Source organism: Aythya ferina, assembly GCF_964211825.1.
Source record: "Aythya ferina genome assembly, chromosome: 9".
In the NCBI taxonomy this organism is placed as follows: Eukaryota; Metazoa; Chordata; class Aves; order Anseriformes; family Anatidae; genus Aythya; species Aythya ferina.
The window spans coordinates 11351845-11375870 of NC_140305.1; the positions used below are offsets into that span (position 1 = coordinate 11351845).

At 42.5% G+C, this 24026-nt stretch overlaps 1 protein-coding gene across 6 annotated transcripts; it reads right to left on the reverse strand.

Annotated features, from left to right (window-relative positions):
• Positions 1-538: 538 nt before the first annotated feature.
• On the reverse strand, positions 539-21068 carry ATG16L1 (autophagy related 16 like 1). Of its 6 annotated transcripts, none has more exons than XM_084529185.1 (19): positions 20808-21068; positions 20304-20397; positions 17951-18056; positions 16852-16925; positions 16402-16653; positions 15474-15539; positions 13399-13485; positions 12595-12651; positions 12354-12401; positions 11534-11636; positions 8793-8898; positions 8603-8673; positions 7048-7119; positions 4908-5028; positions 3983-4088; positions 3323-3472; positions 2925-2972; positions 2469-2570; positions 539-2045 (listed from the first exon to the last, which is right to left on the reverse strand). In XM_084529185.1, exons 1-19 carry the CDS (start codon positions 20920-20922, stop codon positions 1952-1954), a joined length of 1872 nt encoding a protein of 623 aa, XP_084385311.1. In that variant the 5' UTR covers positions 20923-21068; the 3' UTR covers positions 539-1951. The 6 variants fall into 6 exon arrangements, with proteins under 6 accessions (XP_084385311.1, XP_084385310.1, XP_084385313.1 ...); XM_084529184.1 differs by having other exon boundaries at positions 13399-13488; XM_084529187.1 differs by lacking the exon at positions 12354-12401.
• Positions 21069-24026: the final 2958 nt, after the last annotated feature.

The window sequence follows — 24026 nt, forward strand, 5'->3', positions numbered from 1 at the left end:
TGGGTGTATCTGGATGTTCGTATGTTAACGAAAGCAGTTGAAGGCTTTCCCTCACTGCTCTGAATTAGGAACCAGAGCATTATTCAACAAGGGGTTTTGTGTTCTCCAAAGCATGCGACTCCTATCACAGGATTAAAAATTTAAGAAGGTAGCAGTCAAAGCACCACAGGGTAAAAAGCCTTGTATTTCAGACACTTCTGAGAATAGAAGTAATTTCTGCAATTCAGCAACACATCCAAAACACCCAACAATACCCCAACCTTTCAAGGACAGCGGCACTTGTTTAACGTGACGAGACTTCCTTCAGTCTCAAGACAACATTCCTGAGACAGGGCAAAACAAGGTTGTATCTGCTGGATGTCCAGCTTGAAGCTAAGAGCATTATCCTCTTTCCCCCTTTACACCAAATCCCACAATGCGGCTGAACCCAAGCCTACGATTCATCAGGAAAGCAGCACAGAGACATTTCTGTTCCCACCCTTTGCTCATTCAGAACATCTCACACACAAACACACACACACACAAATGAATCAGAGCATTGTGGGGTTTTTAAAAGCAGAACACAGGTTTATTTACAATCAAGTTCTTATGGGCAGCTGAATAAATAAAAAGTTTGCCCTGTGTACTCCAATTCCCCTCGACAGAAGGTGCCTAAGCAAAAGGCTAGGTTAGTGAGATGCCTGTTACAGCAGCTGCCCACTCACCCAGCCCCTCCACAGAACACGCTTCCTCAGTAAAACACAATCAGGAGAGAAGAAAATAAAGTGCAAATAAAAAGGCAATAAAACGCTGGTGGCTTGTCTTGAGGCCCAAACAATGTGGATAGATTTGGCTGGATAAAGTCACCAGGTAGCTCGCACCCAGCCACATTGTGGTTTTGGATGCTTTAACAGGGACAGCGCCAGGACGCTGCTCCATAGCGGAGAGAGGACTCCAGCGCAGACGGGAATATTGCACATGTGCTCAAGAAGGGGAAAAGAGGCCTGGAATTGCCAGCACCAAAACAATGGATTTGAGATTTAAACCCGCTGCTCCCCTGTGTTCTACTGACAGCCTCCAGGACAGGACGGATGAACAGAAGGAGGGACCAAACATCTATGTTCTGGTACTGAAGTCACAGTATGACTACATTCCTTCGCACAGCAGCATGGCAGAAGTTCAACTTCTCTCGTCACACCCACTTACCCAACTGCCTGTGGAGTAAAAGGATTTAAAATCTCCTATTTTGTGGTACCCCAGCTGTTGAGGAGCATTTTAACAAAAGGGTGCATAAGTCCTGAAGAACAGACAGTTTCCTTAAAATCAGATAAAACTGATAGGAGTTTGCATGACAGCACTGGAGAACCTGTGTCAGAATCAGAGCACCTCTGAATTGAGCTGATAACTCCAAGGCAGAGCTGCCAGAGCTACTGGAGACTCTACAAAAGCTTTTCCAACACTTCAGCCTGCCTAGGACCCATCCACATTTCAGGATCTTCTCACCCCACACCTAAACTAGGCCACAAGAATGGAACACAGGAGACAGGACATGTATTAAGCCAGCATACAGAGTAACTTCTTTCCAACATTTCCAACTCAGAAGTGCTGTAGGTACATTTGTGTGATAGAGTATTTGGCACAGCTGTCTGGTGAGGAACCCCACTAGGATCTTCAGCTCCACTTGGTGCATAGCTACTGCACGTAAAGGCATGACTAGAGTAGCATTCTCCATCCAGAACAGCTAATCCCTTGCTGAGTCCGAGTGCCACAGCGTGGTTACAGCCAGAAGAAGTCTCTGACTCAGGCTCCTTCTCCACTGCTTTGGAACTTTCCTCTGGAAAGTGAAGCCCATGCACTTGTCAATATCCCCGCTCCGGATGGATCTGGGCTCGGGTCTCCATTCTGCTTGGCCACGGACCAGCAGTGCCATAGCCAGAGGCGCTGGACGCTCTGCCCTCCACCCTCCGTCCAGTCAAAATTCAGCCCACAGGACAGCCTTGTTTCCTTTGTCCACACTGACCACATGGGCACCTGCTGGCGACCACGCGACTGCATTGATAGAAGAACTGAAAGGGAAGCCAGGTATAAGTTTAAAACAAACAAACCAAAAGCTAATTCCACAACAGCACTTAACAAGGGAATGAAATATTCTAGTACCCTGACTACAGAAGAACAAGCACTTTTATTCTCAGCCCTCAGGATAGTCCTGCCTTTAATAGCCTAACAGGGATACTGTTTTGTTTTTTTTTTTCTCAGAATACGTTAAATGTACTTTATTAGAATCATATGCCAATTTAAGAAGTTAAACAATAACAAACCTAACCTTTGGTCAATCTAGAGAATACTGACATGAATTCACAAAGAAACTGAATTAAAATGCTTGCACACCAACATGACCAGTAAAGCTGTGTGACTACACCTCTTTCATCACTCATCAAGGTTCACAACCTAGGTCCCTGCTTCAGATTAAATGGCCAGCTTCCCCTCACCTGTGATGCTTTGCAAGAGTCCTCTCCAATTTCCCAGTGAGCACGTTCCAAATGTAGAGGGCCCCATCAGCTGAACCAGCAGCCACGTAGTTACCATCAGGGCTACGAGGTCAGAGGAGTAGAAGACACAGAACATTTTCTTCAAGTCAGCAACTTATAAGCACAAATCATCATTTCACATTCAACTACCTAAGCAAGTAACTTGGTATCACATATTCTTTAAAAAGTTGTGTTTACACCTGCTAAGAGCAAAAGCACCTATAAATCTGAAAGCCTCCAAGAAAGTTGATCAACACGTACAGATACACTGCCTTGAATAAGAGGTAGCTTGAGCAAATCACAAGTTCTGTCCAAAGTTTTTCTAGCTGTAAATGGAGACAGTACAGCCAAGCATGATGAATCACTTGCTGGGGATCAGATTTAATCAGGGGATATCTTCCGTATATCTGACCTTACCTGAACACAACTCTCGTCCAGTCAGAGCCGCATTTGAACCCTTGGGCGCTGAAAAATTAGAATCAGATAACTGTAACATCATTTATAGGAAGATGGTTCAGAATAGCCTCCAGTACCCCTTTATCACAATTCCTGTTTCTCATACACACACACAAATCGTATCTGAAGTAGTTCTTTCCTTTATCTTTCCCATCTACCAACTTTATACGGACAAATGAAAAGAAACACCATAACAGAGCTTTGCTGTTAAACTGCAGAGAACCTTGCTACCAATGTGGGATTAAAAAAAAGATAGGGGACAAAGCAGTCCATGGAGATGTTGAAAAAATCCAACATTGAGAGCAATCAGCAACCCAGAGGTTTGAAATTCCAAGTGTTCTTGAGGGGAGCACACTCACCTGAATGTTTGTTTGACAGCACCAACCCGCAGATCAATGATCTTTAGTAGATCATCACGGGAACAGGTCAGCAGCTCTGTTCGCTCAGAGTTCAGGTCCAGAGCTGTGATCCTCCCAAGCAGCTCCAGTTCTTTTACTATGCTTTCGGTCCTAAGAGAAGATGGGAAGAAAAAAGAAAACAGTAAACCAGAGTCCAGAAGCCAAACCATTGCATCAAAACCTTGACTTATCTTAATGTGAAAGAGGAAGAGAAAGAATTACTGGCTTATTCTCACATTTTGAGTTTTTCCCCAGCAAGATCCCACTTTGTGGGCAACAATACCAGCCAACAGCCAGACCCTGTTTTCCTCTCAACTCCACCCTCTGAAAAACTAAGTAACATCTAGAGGCAAGTATTGACCGATGCACAATATCTGCAATGAAGCAGACGGCCTTTTCAGGAAAAAAAAAAAAAAAAAAAAGCATCCTAAAAAATCCCAACCCCACACAAAAAACAACAACACACAGTAGTAAGAGCAGTAACAGATGTTTTTTTCACTAGCTTTCTAAAACTTAGAACAGTCTCCCCAGCTTCCACACTGAGAAAGAAGAGCGGCCTAGCAGTTCACACCTGGACAATTCTAGAGCTATTGCTGCAGTGTACGCACTCTCAGGTTTTACCTGATGTCCCAGAAACGAATTTTCTTATCAAAATGTCCACTCATTACACACTGCTCGGTACATACGATGTCATTGCAGCTAGATCCTGCAAACACTGTTTTTATACCTGAAAAGGATAAATCAGATCTGATGAAAACAGTCAGAAAATAATCACAATACACACACGTAACATAGCAGCTACACAGAGCAGTGCCCACAGAGCAGTCAAACTATCTTAGAATAATCCTGACTTAAGTCTTCAGCAACCTCTTTGCCCTTTTCAATCTCCTTTGCTGTATCTAAAATCCCTTTAAATGCTCCCAGGACAGCTGCTTTACTTCCACTTCCTATTTAGCTAGCTATAATTGCTACTGCTAAAGAATGTGAAACTGTCAACATGACCTATGTTTGGGGTATGGATTAGGATAGCCTTGAATCCTGATTCTTCTCTCATTCAAGTACGTTTAGGAGCCATCAGGAGAAGAGCAGATTAGGAAATAAGGTGTTTCTCATGAAGATAAGTTGTTTCTCACAAAAAAAAATCTGAATCTGAGCCTCTCCTTCGTTTGATACATTCTGGCACATTTCCAAGAGATAATTCCATACACCTCAGGGTTAAAAAAATAAACAACTGAGTTGGCTCCAAGCTTTTTAGTGGAAGACTAAAATACCCACTCCACAGATTGACAAACAAAGAAAGCTCACAGAACACAGCTGCTCTTATTGTAATAGCATTAACAGTGCTTCCTGCATACATGATTTCTTATTCTTATTTTAGGTAACAAGCAGAAAGAATCTGATTACTGGAATAACAACAGAATATAGCATGGCTGCTGGCTTTTGCTTTTTTAGACTAAGAAGAAGATGAAATTATCTAGTTTATGGCAGACTTCCACTTGCATCCACTAGAAACAGAGAATGTGGTTGAAAAGTTAGGCATCCTTACAAACTTTGCTGCGGAGGTCCCAGAGCTTGAGGGTCCGGTCATGACTTCCCGAAACAATGCGTGCATTGTCCAGCAAGAACTTGGCTGACAGAACTTTACCGCTGTGACCTGTCAGAGTGTGCTGAGGAGAAGAGATTTACACAGTAAAAGCGCACAGTTGCTCGTTTTCTCATAGCTTACCAATTCTATACAACAACATCACAACTTTAAGTCATGATTTGCATGTCTAACACATTGCATTAAAAAAAAAATCTATATATAAACAGTGACCAACACTGAGTAGGAATATTAAGTACTGCAGAGCTCAGCCTGAAGTTTTGAGACACAGGCCACCCATGGCTGCAATTTCTTTAGCTATCCAGGGAACCTGTGAGTTCTCCTTCACAACACCCCATTACACCCTAATTTCACGGGTAGATGGCAACTGCAACACAGCCTTGCAGGAGAAATGAGGAGAGGGCACTACTGAAAAGGGACATAGTGTTTTCAGGTTCTTATAATGAGATTCTCTCAAGGATATGGCAGGATATCTAGTCTCAACTGCTGTAACATGCTCAAACCTGGAAGCTGAGACAACCAAAGATTTTAGAAAAAACTCCCTACAGCAGTTTCTGTAACTGCCTTTGTTTTCATCCAGTGCAGGGGAAGGCTCTCTGGGGCTAAGAGGAACATGAACTGCATTCACTTCAAACTGCTGAATATTTACATGCCAAATCGCAAAACAAACAATGAGTGACTGAAGTTAAAAACTTTGGGAAAAACAAAACAAAACAAAACACCACAAGAGAAATCTCTGGTAGATAATCAAGTTTTGTTTGTTTGTTTGTTTTTTACTCAAAGGACTATCAAATTACACAAAGCAATCCGGGATGGGAAATACAGAAGAACAACCCTGAGAAGAGAAAGGAATGTGAGCAAAGCTTGATAAAAAACACACAAAAAAACCAATTAAATCCACAACAAACTCTGAAGCAATGCATCATCCCATAAAGACCACGGGTCTCAAGAAAGGACACATTCCAGAAAGGAAGACCCACATCTCTTTTCTGCTGTTGATGCAGTCATTACATATACTTATTTGCATTTAAATACTGAATTTGTGGCAATGTTTACCATGATTTCAGCTTCACTGCCTCCTGCTCACGTGCAAGGCATGACAAATCCATACCACACACTTGAAACAATGCAGTATTTTCTCTCAGCACTAGCAAATGAGCAGTGAAAGCACGAGTCACCGAGACTACCAGAAAAACTATGGGACCATATTGTGAAGCTAGATAGATGCTTGTGGGGATAACTAACTTCTCTGCAGTAATTGCTAGCCTGCTAAACTTCTACTCACAATAATTTGCAACCAATAGTAGAATTTGCAGTCAAAGAAAAGCTGCAAAAGAACCTGATGCATTCTTTACTTTCATAAACAAGGCCTGACTTCCTCAGACTGGGAACTACCCAGTGGATTACAATGCAGCTGTAGGTTATAATTCACATGTGACGTACCAGAGGATTCAAATCAAAGTAGCATCTTCCTAAAATAAAAAGTTGAGGAAAAGTGTACATAGGAATGGTAATAAACAAAGCCTTACAGAAAGCTGAAAAGAGACTTTTTTTTTTTTTAAAATGGTCAGTCACAAGTAAACCCTTCTTTAAACATGAGCTAAACTGTAAGATAACAACGTGAGTACGAAGGAGGAATCTTTCAAAAAGATATTGAGAATAAACTCAAGCACCTTTAGGCTCGCTGCCTTTAACAGCTAGGCCAAGGACTTAAGAATACTGCATTGACTTCCACAAAAACAAACCCCTTTACTGCAAACCCTTCCTCAGTAGTTCTCTCCTTAGGCTAAAGCTAAAATATTTTAAGTAGCTCTTCAAGAGCAAAAAGAAGCATTTACGTTTCCACAGAGAGGGATGTAAAGTTTCACATTAAGTAAATGTGTGGCTACACAGAGACCAATACTTTATTTTAGGTCTTGCTGCAAAGACTTCTTAGTTAAAGAGAAATAAAGATCTGTTTAACAAAAGGAATTGTTGAAAGTGTCTAAGTGTCCAGCTTTCAAAACTATACTGGCTCCCTTAGCCACAAAGCTAGAAATACAGGACAAAAACAGCCCAAGCTCTTTGACTTCAAGGGACTCACCCGTAATCGATTGTCATCAACCGTCCAGATTCTGCTGGCAAAGTCATTTGAAGCTGCCAGGAGGTAAGAACCCTGCGAACGCAAGATTAATTTAAAACTACTACTGCTAGTCAATATGGAAATGAAAAGTATTAAGTATTTCAAGTAAGTCATTAGAGCCATATTAGGTGCTATATTGCCACAGGGAAAAAAAAAAAAGAACAAAAAGCTAGGAAGCACACCCCAGCAAGGAAAGCTAGTGTGACAACTTTCTAGAAGACCGTAGCTTTTTCTTCTCACCAAAAAGTGACAGTGAATTGTGGAATCATGACTACAGATGAAAGGAGTTAACAGTAACCAGACCAGAAAGTACTTTCTCCTTCTTCTGCCCCCAGCTGCTGCAGTGAGGAACTGAACTCTAGTTCACCCTGATCTATTCTTTTTGCTGTCATGTTGTACAGGGAAGAACCTTCCCAATATCAGTGTTCCTCAGAGGAGAGCTGGCCCAATTCTTGCCATTTTCATTACAACTCTAACATATTAAGATTCCAAGAACTACATCCATTCAAGGACAGACAGGTAGATTTGTGTGTGGCTTTAGGCTTAGGGCTCTTCCAAGTCATCCCAGATGAAAAGTGCTCACTGCGAGATTCACACTTACACTCCTGAGAAACTCAGACTTCTGTGAGGCAAAAAAAAAAAAAAAAAAAAAGTCCTTAAAGCCCATCAGCATCTCACCTCAGACAGCTCCCACCTCAACTGTGTTCATCTTAAAAAAAATAAAAATCAGAAGTAATTTATCGTGCAGGTTAACCACCCCAGCAAACCTCTAAAGAGCTAGTTAACACCCAAAGGAGAGATGCTACAGATGTGTGTCAGTAAAGTTCAGCACAGAGAGTCACCAAACTGATGAAATTACCTCAGCTTTGGTCTACTCTCTATGCACTGTGTTACAGAGCAGCCCTGGCAGAGAAGACGGATCCTATGTCCAGAGTTAACAATCCAAGACCCCAAATTCCTTCAAGTAGGTCTGGTGGATGCTGATCACAATCCTATCTCCAATACTTTAGGTTAACAAGAACTAAGCATACCATGAGCTGTCAGCAAACACTGCCAGTCACACCAGTATTGTGGCATGACTGGTGGCAAACTGCTGGGAGAAAAGGTAATGGAAATGCAAGGCTCAAGACAATGAGACCTTCTGCTATTCATCACAGACCTCAGCAAAGCACCTGTTAAAATAAAAGCTTCACAGAAGTAAAGCCTCAGTGCTGTTATGTCACCTTTAGTGGGAAGAAGACTGATTTCAGATGTTACACAAAGCCTAATGCATTTTATCAAAGTAGCCCATAAAAGCTGATGTCTGAGCTGCATCTGAGCTGCTAAGTTCAGAACGACACAGACTGAGACTGCAGCTCATCTCTTGTACAATTTTGGAATATCTGCAGTTAACTCTTGTAAGTCTTAACTCATATCTTAATTAACTCCTCAAAGCATCAGAATGCTGGTAGCAGAACACAACATAAAGTTCTTAACTCATACCCAATTACAAACAGTGGATATTGCAGATACTCACAGCACTATCAAATTCTATGCTTGTAATCCCAGCATTACTACCGGAGAGGGAACCTTTGGGCTCACATCTATCTGCACAGAGAAAGATGAACAAAACTTAAGCAGTGGATTAGAACAGCAGCTGACACAAAGTGAACTATAAAATGAGTTTATTTAATACCCCCACAATACCCCAAAGTGAAAACGTTTACCTCCCAAGACTTCCCAAAGCTTAACCCTTCGGTCCATGCCTCCTGTTGCTAGTAAACGGGAGCCAGGGCTGAACTGCACTGCATTCACCTCCCCATCGTGTGCATCCTGAGGAGTGGGAGGAACAGAACAACCACCCAAACTGGAGTTAGCATAGACCCAAAGCCCACGGATGAGAAAGCTACAGAACTTAAAGGCTATACAGAACTACAGTGGTAAATCTTCCAGCAGCACGTTGGAAATAAAGCCACGGGCTGAAACTATGGTTGATGGCGTATAAACAGAGCAAAAAGGCTGATTCTTATTTAAAGGAATCAAGAGCCTGTGAAGGAAAATACTAGCAAAGGCTTAATAGTGACAGTAAACTACCAGAAACGTTACAATACTTTGTAATTTCAGTCTTTATAAGTTACAGCTTTGATTTTCATTTGTAAAGGAAAAAAATAAGGAAGGGAGAGAAAACATTAACTGGTGACATGCCATAGAAGGAATTTAACTTTTTATTTCTTCACCTAGAGCCAGCAATGGAATACAATCCAGCCAGTTTATGCAACCACAGGACACTCAAGTCAGGCTTGAGTTTGGAAAGTCTGCTTGAAGACACGATAACAAATTAAGTGCATTCATGCACTGTACTGGAGATGCTGCAGCTTTGGACTGCAATTAAATAATATCAGCATGGTTGTGACTTGGAACAACACTTCTCTCACAGGGAACTTGGGTTTAAGCCGTGGCTCCTATTAACAGGCACAGTGTTAAAAGCACTTTTTAAAGCTTTTGCACAGCTTGATGTTTTGAAGCTTGGGTTGGCCACTTAATAAAGATTCTTGACCTTCAAAAAATGGTAATTTTAGTATCAAAACCCTTTTTTTTTACCCCTGACAATTTTACAGCCTTACAGTACTTACCCATTTTTTTCCCTCACAATATTAATACCACATTCTTCACTCATTTGCTGTACTTCTATTTTTTATTTTTTAAAGAATTGTCAGTAAACATTCTTGTGAAATCAGTTTTCTGGAAACTTTTTTTCTTCTGGAACTTGTTGCTTCAACTTGTTCTGTCAGCTCATATTTAGTGGTCATCACAGTTCAATAATCCTGGTCTTTCTAGAAGTGCAGGAGAGCCATTCTGGACAAAATTAGTCAAAATTCTTGCTCAGAAATGACATCCCACAATGCTGGATGAAGAGACAACCTTCTCCTCCCTTCCAAGCCTTTTCTGCTTCTCTCTTCAAATATGAGCCCTCCACACTCCCTGGAATCCAAGACTCTCAGCACCTGCCAAACATCTGACAGACTCCTTCCGTTCATTTTTGGAATGCTCTGCACTGCTCTGCTGGACCTAGGTATGTCCTCATGTTCCACCTGGGCTCCAAAACCAGGTTCTGAAGTGTAACACAGATCATCTCCAGAAGGAACACATGGGTTGCCATGAAATGAGGAGGCAGTTTTCCCTTTCAATATCGCACTGCTAGCCAAGCATCACCTCCATCCTGCCAGTCTGACAGCCTTACCACTGTGGCAGCTTCTACTCCTGCTGCAACGACGGGGAACTAGTACAGGGCAGCATTTGCCACCTTGCCGAGATTAAGGGTCAGTAGAGTTTACTGTGGTTTGCCCCCCCACACACTGCACTGCTCTAGAAGTTCAGATGATGTTACAGACGATCCAGAGAAAAGTACAAACAGCCTCTCACATGGTTCTTGAACACCTCATACACATATGACAAAGTTACTTAGTATTTCCATTTATTAATCAGCTCCGCTTGCTGTACATAGCCAGAGGAGGAGAGCGGCTTTATCACATACCATAGCCAGGAACACCTCCTGTGAAGCTCCCTACTCAAGCCAGCTCCACGCTGTCACTTAGGTTATGGTCCTATCCTCACCATCAGGTAACACAGCTACTGCTCCCTCCACTGCACAACTTCCACTAGAGAAGGTAACAGAGCAGGCCAGGAGCACATAAGCCTCCATGCTGCTGTGAGCTCTACCTATGTGGCCACTCTGTTTTTCTGAATGAAAATAAAAATCAAGTCCTTTCATATCTGTGGTAGCATAGGAAAAAGCTTTTGATGGACTGCCTGCGGAAACTCAAGAGGAATGTCCAAACAATTTTTTATTTTACAAGACAATTCACCACAATATCTTTCATTTCATTCCAAAGACAACACCCATCACGGAAATTTAAGTTTGGCCTTGTGAGGCCACAGCAATGCATAAAAGAGGTCTCAGCTTGAAAACTTTAGATCACACACAACCAATGAAGACACCCCACTACCACGAGCTCCTCTTAACCACGTCTGTTGGATGACATTCAGTGCCACAACCCCTTCACTGTGGAGAACTGGAACTGAATTAATCCCAAACTGTCAGCACTCCTCTTCCTCAGTCATAGCTCGACTATGGCATGACAGAACAAGGACTGCTGGGAGCCAAGACGGTAATGGGGTGTAACTCCCCTGTGCCATCAGACCTTTTACTAGTCATCATCGACCTCAGCAAAACAGACATCAGGGACACGTGGAACAGAGCCACGCCTGGGAATGCAAGGGTTCTGAGAAGCTTTGGGGCTAAAAATTCAATAGGTTGAACTATGCTACAAAAATCAAGAATTCCTTCTTGTTTGGCAATGTCACTGGAATCGGTTTCAGGAGATCAACATCCAGGAGGCAAATAGGATTCACTTTCTCCAAAGACAGTAAGAGGGATGGTAGCAATGGGAATTCCTTCTGTACTTACAAAGACACATATTGCAGTAGTGGGCACTCTCACTTCTTTACTGGCACCCGGATGTGGCTCTGCACTATCCTGGGGAGCAGGGAACGAGGACAAGGAACGTCTCCTGAGATGAAACAAAGAAATATTTTACAAACAAACTTAATTAACGTGGTTTCTCCTGAATTCATCCAGATCTGTACCTGTCACTTAGCTACACTGTACAGTGATAAAAAAGGGGGGTGGAGTTTTTACTTTCTTTTATCCAGTCTTTCAAAAAAGATTTATCATACAGCACTACATCCACTTGCGGCTTTAGATATTTCACAGTATGCCAGAGAAGTTACCAGAACTGATTGCTGACCTCATCTTGAAGCAGACATCTTTTTCTAATAGGAAAGAAACATGGGAGTGATTGCAGCTGAGTTTAGCTGAAGAGACTGCAGCTCTGTCACTGTGTCTAGGGAGACTGAACATGACTGCAGCACTACATTCCAGGCAGCAAAATGCTCCAGTCAAAAGCTCAGGCTGCACCACTTAAGCAAAGACCATCCACCTAATGGAGAGCTTGACTTCGAAGGTCTGGCTCCACTCTAGACACTAAGCACAGAACCCAAAGACTTATTTTTAAAATAACCCTATTAGAGGAGCTAAGTGCAGTGGCAATTAAGAGCAAATCCCACATATTCTCTCCACAAAGAGGGGCTCATTGCATCTCTACCTGCAGACAATTTCTAGCCAGGGATATCAATATCTGAAAAATAATCAGGATAATGGGTTGGTTCCATGTCAATTCAACAGAATACATTTACATGCTAGACTAAGAGCGGATAATGTTTTTCACCTGGCAGCATCAGAAGATTGATGTCCCAAAAGGGGAGACTCAGACAGACTGGAGGGAAAGGTCAGAGGTCAGCACACGGCAAGATGGAAGAAACAGGAAGTTGAGGAGAACAAAAAAGAAAAAAAAGAAAGGCAGAAGCTAGAAGAAAGGCTGAAATCGTTTGTATTCCCTGCATCACCAAGATTTTGGTGTACATTGAAACCAATACATAAAACAAGGAGGTGAAAGTGTTCTAACCTACCCAAAGATATTAGTGATAGAGTCCAGAAGGCCTCCAGCTGGCTGGGAGAGTCGCTTACTGAAGGAGGGGAGGACAGGTTTAAACCTTGTGAATAGCTTCTCCAAATAAAGATCAAGACAAACACAGTTCATAGCACCAAGTCTCTGGAAAGATTCCCTCCCCCACAGACCCAATCCCAAGTCAGAAAACACCAAAGGCAGGCATCAGTATACAAGTCACCAAACTACGACTGTGAGTGGAGTTTCCTCAACTGCCCTCAGCATCCACTCCGTGAATTACCGATTTTAGATATAACAATTTGCCAAGTATTAAGTTTCAATCAAATTAATCCAGGCTCTTCTAATTCCCTCTTACTTTCCACTTGTGATTTTAGGAAAGAATGAATTTAATCTAGGTGAAGATAGTTTCAGTATTTCAATAGAATCCCAAAGCCCAGCTATTTGCAAAGCCACGTTGATACCTTGCACAGGAACAGATATAATAGAATAGGCACTGCAGTATCCATTTCATTGCCCATTTTAGTTTTAAACCTTTGTTATTACCATTACAGATTTTCAGATGCTAGTTTAGCTTGGTTAAAACAGCAAAGGGAAAACACAGCAGATCTAGAGCACAGTAACAGAAAACACAGCCTGGAGCGAGTTTCCTACTGGAAAGCAGGAAGTACCTAGGAGGTGGAAATACTGAACTGTGCTCCAGATAAAGGTGAGTAAAAACTAAGTGATATTCCCAACATTGTTCCTTTAATTGTTCTAAATCTCTTGTTCTTCCTCACTGAGTGTACAAAAATCTCTGTGCACAAACCTGGATGCTCGGCTAACAGCTCGCACTGGAGACGTCTCCTCAGCTGTGTCAGAGGTTTCATCCGCAAGCACTTCAATATCATCATCCCTGCTGAAGTAAGAGAAAACACCTCATTTCCAACCAGCCATGCGGAGCCTCCCGTAGAGGCCGCCTGCTGATGTACAGGAACTGAATGGTTGGTACTGCTTGACCCCAGCCCACATCCAGGTTCACTCAGCTGCGGTGACACGGAGGTAGACGAAGACAAGAGATCAGAGAGGTAGATCAGAGTTATTATTGTGGCCCCAAATATAGTAATGCCCTATTTACATTTTCTTTTTTTTTTTTTTTCCTGTTCCAAAACCAGGCTTTATTAGGTAAGCAAAAGGGCTTAAACTTTCCCCCTTCATCCACAGCAACTAGGTCCTAATACTTTCTGTACTGCTGAACTTCAAGCACTGCTCCGCTAAGCATGAGCACATTTTGTGTCACCACATTATTTACACATCAGCATATAACTGAACAGAACTGTGAGGTTCCAATTTATGTGCCATAAATTAATCCAGCTAAGCTGTTCAGTGAATGCCAGAAGGTTTTTCTCCCATTAATTATCACGGGCACTGACAGGCTACAGCTTTTCCTTCAAGCACTGCTGATTTTGCAGGACAAACTATTTTAAAACATACTGTGTCAACCTGATGGCATTTGACTGATCAGGAAGATTAAATTTGGCATTTAAGTACGAATAAACTAATGCCTGCCATCAGATAAGACTATCTCAGCTGCAAAAGTGGTGAAGAGGATGAGAACATTTTTAATCTCATATTCAATAAACATGGCTGTGATTCAGTTTTTAAGATTTTGGAGGACAGCAGGTATGAGGAGGCGATGGAAAATACCTACCCTATCTGATAATAACAGGCTGATATTTCTGTAGAACACCAGCATGTTTTGGCGATATTTGTTTTTTAAAATCAAAATCTTAAGATATCAACATGGTATATAGCAAAAGAACTTCCCGTGTTAACTTCACATTTTTGAAGTGAATTTAAACATCACAGCGCACTTCTGCAGTTTTCCCTTTCAGTAAGCAGCATACTTACACAGTAAAAACCCTCTAAAATTATGAAATCAAAAGGAAATCAAGAACATCTGTGAAGCAGAGTTTGAATAATTCATAGAAGTATTTTTTTTAAATGGGCTTCTTTCCAGCTTCTTAGCATCTCAAATCAAATAATTTATGAAACATTGAGACCATCATCACCACAAGAGGAAATAACATATTCAGGACATTGTGCCACAGCTACCTCTCAGCTCAGCCCTAGCATAGGAAAGTCTCACTTTGGATAAAGGAGAGGAAGAAGCTTAACAGGGTAAGTGGCCACAAAAATCACACAAATTTCCTCTCTCTGTACAACCTGGTCTAGCGGGAGGTGTCTTGACTCGTGGCGGGGGGGGGGGTTAATACCCTATAACCTTATCAACCTGGTACAAAGTACATATACCACCAATTTCCCATTTCAGTCAGCTGATTAAAGATTATCCAGGAATAAACATGGCAGTGAAAATCCACATGCAGCTGGCTGCTGCAAAGAACGGTAGACTTGAGATGCTTATTTCTGGATTGCCAGGAAGAATAACACTGCATCTTTCTAGTTCCCCCCCCCCCCCAGTATAAACCTATTCCAGTATGGAAATGATCAGTATCTTTTCACCTCAACTCGCACAGCGCCTGTTCCAACAGGAAATGCAGGTCTCTCCAACATGTATTGCTCCATGATTACAGAACTATTTGGAAGACCAAGAGCACTACATAACAAATGTTTTCCTACCGCAATAGGAATACATATTCACTGCGTGAACTGTTCTGAGGACTTTGAGTCCAGACATCTCTTTTTTTAGTCAAAACGGAGCTCCTTCTTCCGGAAATTCAACTAGAGAGAGTTACTGTACGTTTCTGACTTCACATCAAAGTTTAAACACTCCTCCACATCACCAAATTTAGAAATAACAAAGATGTAATTTATCATGCATCTGCATAAAACTGAAGCAGGAAGTGATGAAGGAGAGGAACTCCATAAATCAGGACTGCTTACGTTTCAACAGGCAGGGGTTCTTTGGCAGCTTCTGCTAGCTCCTTCTGCAGCCTGGCTTGTCGTCTCCTAAGAAGAGAAAAACACGGTTGTTTGAAAAAAAAAATCCTTAATCTCATCTCAAAGATTACTGTGCACAGTTCTGATGGGCTTCCTAAGATTTTCAAAAAGTCAGAATATTGCCCTAATTTTATCCTGCTTTTCCAGATACTCAGAGCAAGAGAGGCAGTTTTCTTGTTGTGAACAGCCACAGACAAGACCAATAGTTGAGCTAGACTGTACGGCAAAGTGCACTTACAGCATACCTTCAGCACAGCAGCCCTTTATGACCCATATAATTGCAGGTTTGCTCAGACCAAATAATTGCAAGAACTTTAAAGAAAAAAGCTTACGTTAGTTGAAGTAATACAGAACTACCATATAGTATGATATTTGTCTTAGAGCCCTTGGTCTCGAAGTATCATTAGCTGTTGAACAAGAGGTAATGTGGAAGAAAAATTCTTTGCTTTTACACACGATTTAGTCTCATGGCAACTCCTCCTTTTAGCAGAATGCCAAAAAATTGCTTAGGCTAAAAAAGGCTAAAACTAGGAGTATTATCAAGACTCAAGACAAACAAAAAGTGCAAGCCTAATACTACAAAAAAACAAAAAAAAAAGAAAAAGAAAAGCCAGCTTGATTTATGATCTTTAGTCCATAGTCCATTGTTGCTCAAGAAACAAAAGAACATGTTTTATTCATTTGAAAGGCAAATATTTTCAAAAAGCATTTAACTGTACTGGCCAGAGGAAGTAACACAAAGTTCTGGACTCTCACTGCATTGTGCATAAATCCGTAGGTGTCGAAATCAAAGCTGGATTTTATTTTATCCACTCTTAACTATTCAAAAGAGTATTAGGAAGTAGTTTATCAAAAAAGAGATCAATCTCACCTTGAATCCTTTTCATTTTCTGCATTCAAGCGATTGGCTTCTTGTGCTTTCTCTGCCATCCAACGTGAGACCAGCTCCTGGTTATCCTCAGTAGTTTTCCTCAGTTTCTCCTCCAAGGCATTGAAGGTGATCTGGAGAGCATCATATTCGTCTTTCAGTGTCTGATTAGCTCGCTCAAGATCCTGTAGTTTGCTACGCAATTCCTGGCACTCTGTTTCCAGTTCAGAGATTTTTTGCAAATACTCCGCAATCCTGAAGGACAACAAAATGTACAAAACAATGAGGATCTCCTCTGGGACCTATACCATCACCTTTCTGCTATTTGCACAATGCGCAACAAAGGAGTTTTTAGCCCAGAGATAAGACTTCTAGAAAATATCTTAATGTGAATTACCCAGAGAGAAGTTTGGGTCTCAAACCAACTACACAAAAGTAACTGTTCCTACTCACTTTGCTTCATTCATCTGCATCTCTTTGTCCTTCTGCTGCATTTGGTTATTCAGATCAATTACAGACTGGGCCAACTATGGAGAGAAGAAATTTACATTACAAAAATGCAGTGTTGCCAGCTAGACAATAACTGAGCAGTTCCCACTGAGAGCACAGACCAATCTATCACTAAAAGCACGAAGCATACTTTTCAGGTCTTCTTTCTTGGTCTTCTGTACCAATTTGTTTATTGTCTCTATCACACAGGGGATTACAATCTACTTTATAAATGATTTTTCAAAAAGTTATGGTCCTTTGGTATCTCACTCTCTTCCCCCAGGTTTCTTCAATAAAGCCACAAACAATGTACTTACAGAAAAAATAAATAGAAAAAAAATCAGAGTAACTAGAAATTGCTAAATTAGCAAATCAACAAGTAAGTACCAACAAACAAGCATCAGTCTTTCAGGTACTGACGGACAGTCATCACTGCAGATGTGCAACACACATATGGTAAATACGTGTTTCATAAACAGCTTTCCTGCAAATAAAGTTGCCAGGGGAGTCTCTGCAGAGCACAGGAAAACAGAGGGGCAGAGGTCAACACCAAGGAACTGCTGCTACCAGCTCACAGCTACCCAGGCAGCGAGTAGCAGAAAGCCCTACAGCACACAGAGCCTTGGCTGCCTGGGAAGAAGGAAGACTATTTTGGGAAGTTGGCCTGCCTGGGTAGATGGCTCAGGATACCAGGCTGGGGGGAAAAGGAATTTTCAGCATTTTGACTGATCAATGCGTGCTTCCTGTAGAAAGCTACCTGCTCTTTGAGAAGCTCAGGATTACTGACACTAGAACTTCTCTACAGTTCCAGTGAGGTGTGATCAAAGGAGCATGACTTTGCCTGGGTCACTGCCATCTCCCTATAAAGGTCTGAGTAGCATCCAGTTACTATGTCCTCAATTTATGCTCTCCACTGCTGTGGTTTTTACACACCCAACTCTGTTGGTGGAGTCTCGACATTTTCCCATCCAAAAAATGCAACTCGGTACAATTAAGGCCATGTTTGTAAAGGGCCATGTTTGAAACCAGGACAACCATACACAACCCCACAGGACTTTCTAACCTCGCCACGTTTCTTATGTAGTTCTGTCAGCTCCTCTTGATGCTTTATCTTCAGCTGTGCCAGTTCCTGCAACTGAGCATCATTCCATGTGCCGTCATGTCCGGGACTGCAGTTAGAGAGAGAGAAAGAAGAGATGTCAACTAGAATCCGATTGCTTCCATGCCTTTGACAGTTGGTTTCAGGATACTATCTCCCTTGGATTTTCTACGCTGCCGAGATACAGTTCATCCATAACAAACTAAAACACAGCTAAAGTTCACAGAATTATAACTCTCACGAACCAAAATGCCTTTATACAGTATCGTAAAATTAAATTTCTGAGGACTTCATTCACCTTTTTTGTACATTCCTAAAATAGACTTGAAACTCGAATGAAAGACAGCTAGTCTTTGCTTAAATTTGCACCAAGGCAAGTAACTTTTAAAAGTAAACTCTCCAAATGCTGAAAGAAATAAAAGTGTTTTACCAAATCAGATTTGTTTCAGAGGGTGCTGGTGGACCTTGAAGATGCTCAGTATCTGGAGACAGCATGCCATAGTGGACTGAGCCTCCAGCTAGGGAGCCAGTCCCTTGGGGGTTTGCAGTACAAGGTGTTGCAAATCACTTCTCTATTGTCCCAACTGTGTTCTAGCCCCTTGTGGTACGAAGCTTTTTAAATTATTATTATTGTGTTTGAATACATGCCAATTCCCTCCTCCCTCCCCCCAAGAGCTATGATTGTAAACGTTATCACTCACATCTTTGAGAACAGAGACAGAAGTTAGCTTTTTAAAAGCACACGCACACACGTATCACACGTGCACAGAGACTCTGAGTGGCTGCATTTGAAATCACAGTTTTTCAATAAAATAATTTTATTCCTATCATTGCAAGCAAATGGCAAGCATCTGTTTCCGCAGTCATCCTATGTGACAGCAACCCAGAGGGTAGCAGATGATGATTCAGAAGCTGGAAGATCCCACAGTGGTATCATTAACTTAGTGGCCTTCTCAAAACAAATAAAAAACACCTCACTGAACCCTGAACCAATGCTGTACTAGAAGACACAGCATTTCTAGAAAGTCTTTGTCTGAACAGGTAATAGGATAACTCCTGCAGTGATATCCAACAGGTCCCATAGTTCTGACCATGCATAAATCTACAGCCAGAACTAGATATCCCTTCTTTCTGTTATGGTAATTAAAAGCATTTTTCTTCAACTATTTAGTATTAGGAAATTTATTCCGTTTGAACAAACGGTTGTATTCCAAGGACAGTATCAGAATTCTGATTAGTATTTAGTTTGAATATGCTGTTCATTTCTTCTCATCCTCTTCTACTCTCAGTCTCATCTTTTGGAATAGGAGTTCAATCAGAATCTGATTCCCATAATGGAAATTCCACAGTTGGTTCCAGACAACTACAGTCATCAGAAAGCTCCTGAGAACGGTCCCATAGGTATTAACTCCAGCTTGCTGGCCACACACTGAAGTTCTGCCCACAATCCCTGGAGAATCAGTTCTTTTTTCCTTACCAGTGGTAGTAGTACACAACAGGCATATTTATTTGCTTTTCATCCCAATGAGACACACATACAGTATTGCATCATACAGCAAAAATAACTTCAGAGGCAGCAATTCTTATTGAAGCAAGTAACTTTGAGCTAACCAATGTTTTTTTCTTCACCAAGAAAAGAACCCAGTAGTCCTTACCTGCTGGAATCTGCATGCTCTCCAGACAACAGAGACACTGCTAGCATACTGGTTTGCAGTGGATTCAAGTGCCAACAAAATAAGCAGCATGACTGCTGCCTGCAGCACTAGTGTTATTCCCACATTAGAAAGGAAGTTTCCCGATAAAACCCTGCTAAAAGCAGGCCGATCCTGTGTTTTCTTTTTTTTAAGTGTAAGACGCTTGCTTAGGACTGACATTTCACAATCATGCATTTCTCCACTGCCCACTCTACACAGTAACACAGCCTCCAGACTGAAACAAAGACAACAGTCTCTCTCTGCAATGCTTTTAAGATTAGACAGTTTCAAGAGTCAGGTCATATTCATTAGGTATTAACAATAGGCAAACAGAGGAGAAATAAAAGCTCAACCTGGTCCATTTCCATACTTGGAATTCACGATAAATTACTTCCTGTCTAAAACATGAGCATATCTTTCTCCACCACATAATGTAAAAGTACTGCAACTTTATCACATTTAAAGTTTTAGTTTATTTTTTTTTAGTTCAACATGTTTTTCACTTCATTTAACTCCAACTTACTGTAAGAGCCTAGAAGTTGTCTGTACAATGCATCAATCAGTGATTCGGGTTACAACTCACAGGACAGACAGCTGACCGACACAGGAGAGGTTTTAAATACCTGATCTCATGTCTGCTCTGCATGTCATACTTCTCAGCTTGCAGCTTATCAGCCAGCACGGCATGAAGGTCTGACTTCTCTAGTAGCTTGTTATCTGAAACGACAATAAGAAAATAACCAAAGAGCAAAACCAGATTCCCACCCTGTTCTTTTCACCAGCTAAAACTTAGTATCTTTAATTATTTTGACGTGACAAAACATCACGTAAGCCTGTACCACACTAACGAGCACCCCGCTTTGATGCCAGCAGCCTAAGGCAGCACTCAACAACAGCACCAAGAACTCCCCCTGAGTTCAGAGGCTGTGAAGGACTGGATCTACAAGAGCTTTGTAGGGAGCCTGCTGTTACTTAAGCGCATCGATATCCGATTAAACGCAAGAAGTCCAAAGTTTGAAGTCGCTATTATCACTTATTCCGCCACAAACCGAGCCGAGCAGCGCCCCGCCGCCGCTCCTCGGACAAGGCGACGAGCGGAGGCCCCCAGCCCCCCGGCGCCCGCTTACACTGCGCGATGATCTCCTCGAAGGCCTGGCGCTGCAGCCGGTCCCGCCGCCGCAGCTCGGCCGCGATGTGCCGCTTCCAGGGGGGGAAGCCGGCGGCGCGCAGCCCCGACGCCATCTCCGCGGAGCGCAGGGGGCGGCAGCACCGGGGAGACGCCGGAGGCTGTGTCCGGCCGGCGGCGGGACGGGAGCTCTCTCTCTCTCTCACAACCGAGGCTCCCGCGGCCGCCGCCCCACGCCCGCCATGGCGCCGCGGCCGAGCTCCGTCAGGGGCCCTCGCAGCGCAGCGGCGCGCCGCAATGGCGACAGCGGCTGCCCTCGCCGCCGCCTAGCGCCGCCCCCGCGCCGCCAAGCCCTCCCCTCCGCGGTGTAGCGCTGCGGCTGCTCGGTAAGCGCGGAACCAGCCCCACCGCCATCGCCACCGCCATCGCCACCGTCATCACCGCCGCCGGGCGGGCGGGCGCCCTGCTGAGGAGAGGGGGCCTCGCGCGCCGCCATTTTGTGCGCCCACCCCACCGGCGGGCCGCGCGCTGCCGCCATCTTGAGAGCGGCGAGCTGCGGCGGCCGCCCCGCGCCGCCATTTGGAGAGGGCGCCCCGCGGGGGAGGCGCATGCGCACGGCCGCGGGGCGGGGCGGGCCAGGAGGGGGTGCCTGAGCCCCCCCTGAGAGCGGGGCGTTGGAGGCAGCGCCCCGGCAGGAAGGGGGAAGGGTGCTAGCGTGAGAGAGTGGGGACTGCCTGCCTTCCCTCTGAGCCAGGGGGAACCGATCTGGGAATTCGTGTAAACTCGGAGAAGTCGCTAATAATTAATTATCATGAGACCTCTTCCAGCAGTCGGGATGCCAGGAGCGCCATGGCATCACTAGGATCTCCGATAATCCTACAGTTTAAAGGGGGGTGAAAGGACGCGGTTTCAACAAGCATGACTCACAATATACACAAAGAGCGTCCCTGAAAGAATAACCAAAGCGTTTGCTGTTAAGTCACATAGCAGAGCTGAGAGGAATGCGAGGCTTTGCTGTGGCCTAGTGAGCCCAGCCACCAGTGCCTGTGTGGCAGTGGGCACAAGCTGTCTGACCAGCACGCCTGATGTTCGTGCCTTGCCTTTTATTTTTAAAGTGAGATTATTAATGCCACAGAACATTAAATAGTTATTAAAAGTTATGCAGTTAACAGAAAGGTAATGTATTACATAGCCCAAAATAGAGAGGTCTACAATACAACTCTTTTTTCCACAAATCTCCGCTACAAGCCAAACCTCCAGTTACAGCAGGGCACACAGAGCACCCGGTTTCAAACCTTTACTCATGCAGCTGCCCAAGGAAGGTGGTGATGAAGCGTGGTTTGGGGTTTGTAGATGGGATTACTTTGAAAAATTATTTGGAACACAGCATAAACTACAAAGGGAGCCTTCACTGCAGCAGTGCATCCTGTCCAATGTCATGAAGACACCACACATTCTCTGGCAACTGTAAAAATGTACAACGTCTTGCTTCATTGCTTTACTTTAAACTGCTTAATGTATTAAGTAATGTGTTAGGTAACCACATTATTGTAACTTAATTTCAAACTGGGCAGAGTTCACAAAGCTTTTTGTCTCAGACTATGCCAAATTGTTTTGTTTTTCTTTTAAGTAAATGAATGAAGATGCAATTATTAAATTGTAACAAAATAGATGATTCACTAGATTATTACACTAAAGGAGAGAGCACCACTGGCTGAGTTAATAATAGTTCATGCACAGCACTGTCTTATCAAGTACACAATACACAAGGTTATACATGTTCTCTACAAAACTAATTTGGCCAAGTGGAAGCACACAGCCTACGTTTTCCTCTGTTTATAAACCATAAACTCAAATTAGATGTTTAAAAATGTAAAATTACTTGTAATTGCATGCTTAAGTTCTAATTCTATTGATACAGTTACTGGACTGTTGACAGACAGAGCTGAGAGAAATGCATCCTTTCAAATCTTCTCTACATTTTAATCCTCTGCAGAGAAAGAGGAAAGCAAACATGAAACATGAGAAGGGAGAAGACTCAGTTGCTCCTTTCCTAAGGCTTTTTCTTGTCCTTAATATGTAATCAGCCCCAAAGTCATTACCTTTTAATTGCTAACCGCCTGTTTTCTTTCAGCCTCCCAATAAAAATCCCTCTGCTCATACCTGACTAGTCTTTTCTCACTAAAAGTGTGAGAGAAAATAATTGTCCACTATTGGTATAAAAAAATCGTCCTCAGGCATTACATAAATCATTGAAAACACTGTATACATTTTACTGTTTAAAATATTGGCTAGACTATTCCAAGGGAAGGATTTCAATAAATCGTCATCTGTAAACATTTAAATCCTAGAAAAATCATAACATACTAAAAATGCTCACTTTTCTTTAATCTATGATTTTCATCATGGGTAGGACATCCTGATTTTTTACAATACCTGCTAACATTGCTTTTTTCCACTTCAGTAGGAAGTTCCTCTTAAATTCAGCTTATGCTTCTGGCAGTCTTTCCAATAACAACACATGCCTGCGCCATATCATCATAATCTTGCTGTCCTTTTATATCAAGAAGGGTTACAAGAACACACGATAAAACAGGGCATTCAAGCTGAAAACGGCTCCTTTCTCTATTTGAAGAATCTTTCTGCTACCATAGTTACTAAAATCTGACAGTTTGTCCAAAAAAAATGTTTTTTAAAAAAAATACGACATTAACAAATCTCATGATTTTCAGAAAACTCATTCTGCAGTGCAGAAATAAAAACTGTGCCTTCAATGAGGCTATGTTTCATTCTACATACATAGAGGCTGAAACTTTGCTTCCCATGCAAAGCCTACTGTGTGTTTGGTAGGTATATATCCATGCAAAGGTGAAAAAAAACACAACACCTCTTCAGCAGATACTGAATAGGGTGAAACACAGGGAGGAAATTTCAGATGTTAACAGCTGTGAAAGAAAAAATACTGGCATTAGACATGTGAGATTGCTTAGAGACACAGTAGAGGCTCATATCAAAATAGCTGTCAATCTATGTGCCATGAGGGCGAGTTCTTTACCAGCTGACAGGCTAGGCATGAAGTGCCTCTTGAAAAGGTTCTTAGTGGTGCTAGGCACTGTGTTAGTCCTGGTATCTGATAAAATAATAATAATAATAATTATTATTATTATTATAATTATTATTACTGGGAAAACTTCCCTCTGCACCCAGGTGTCCTATGCAT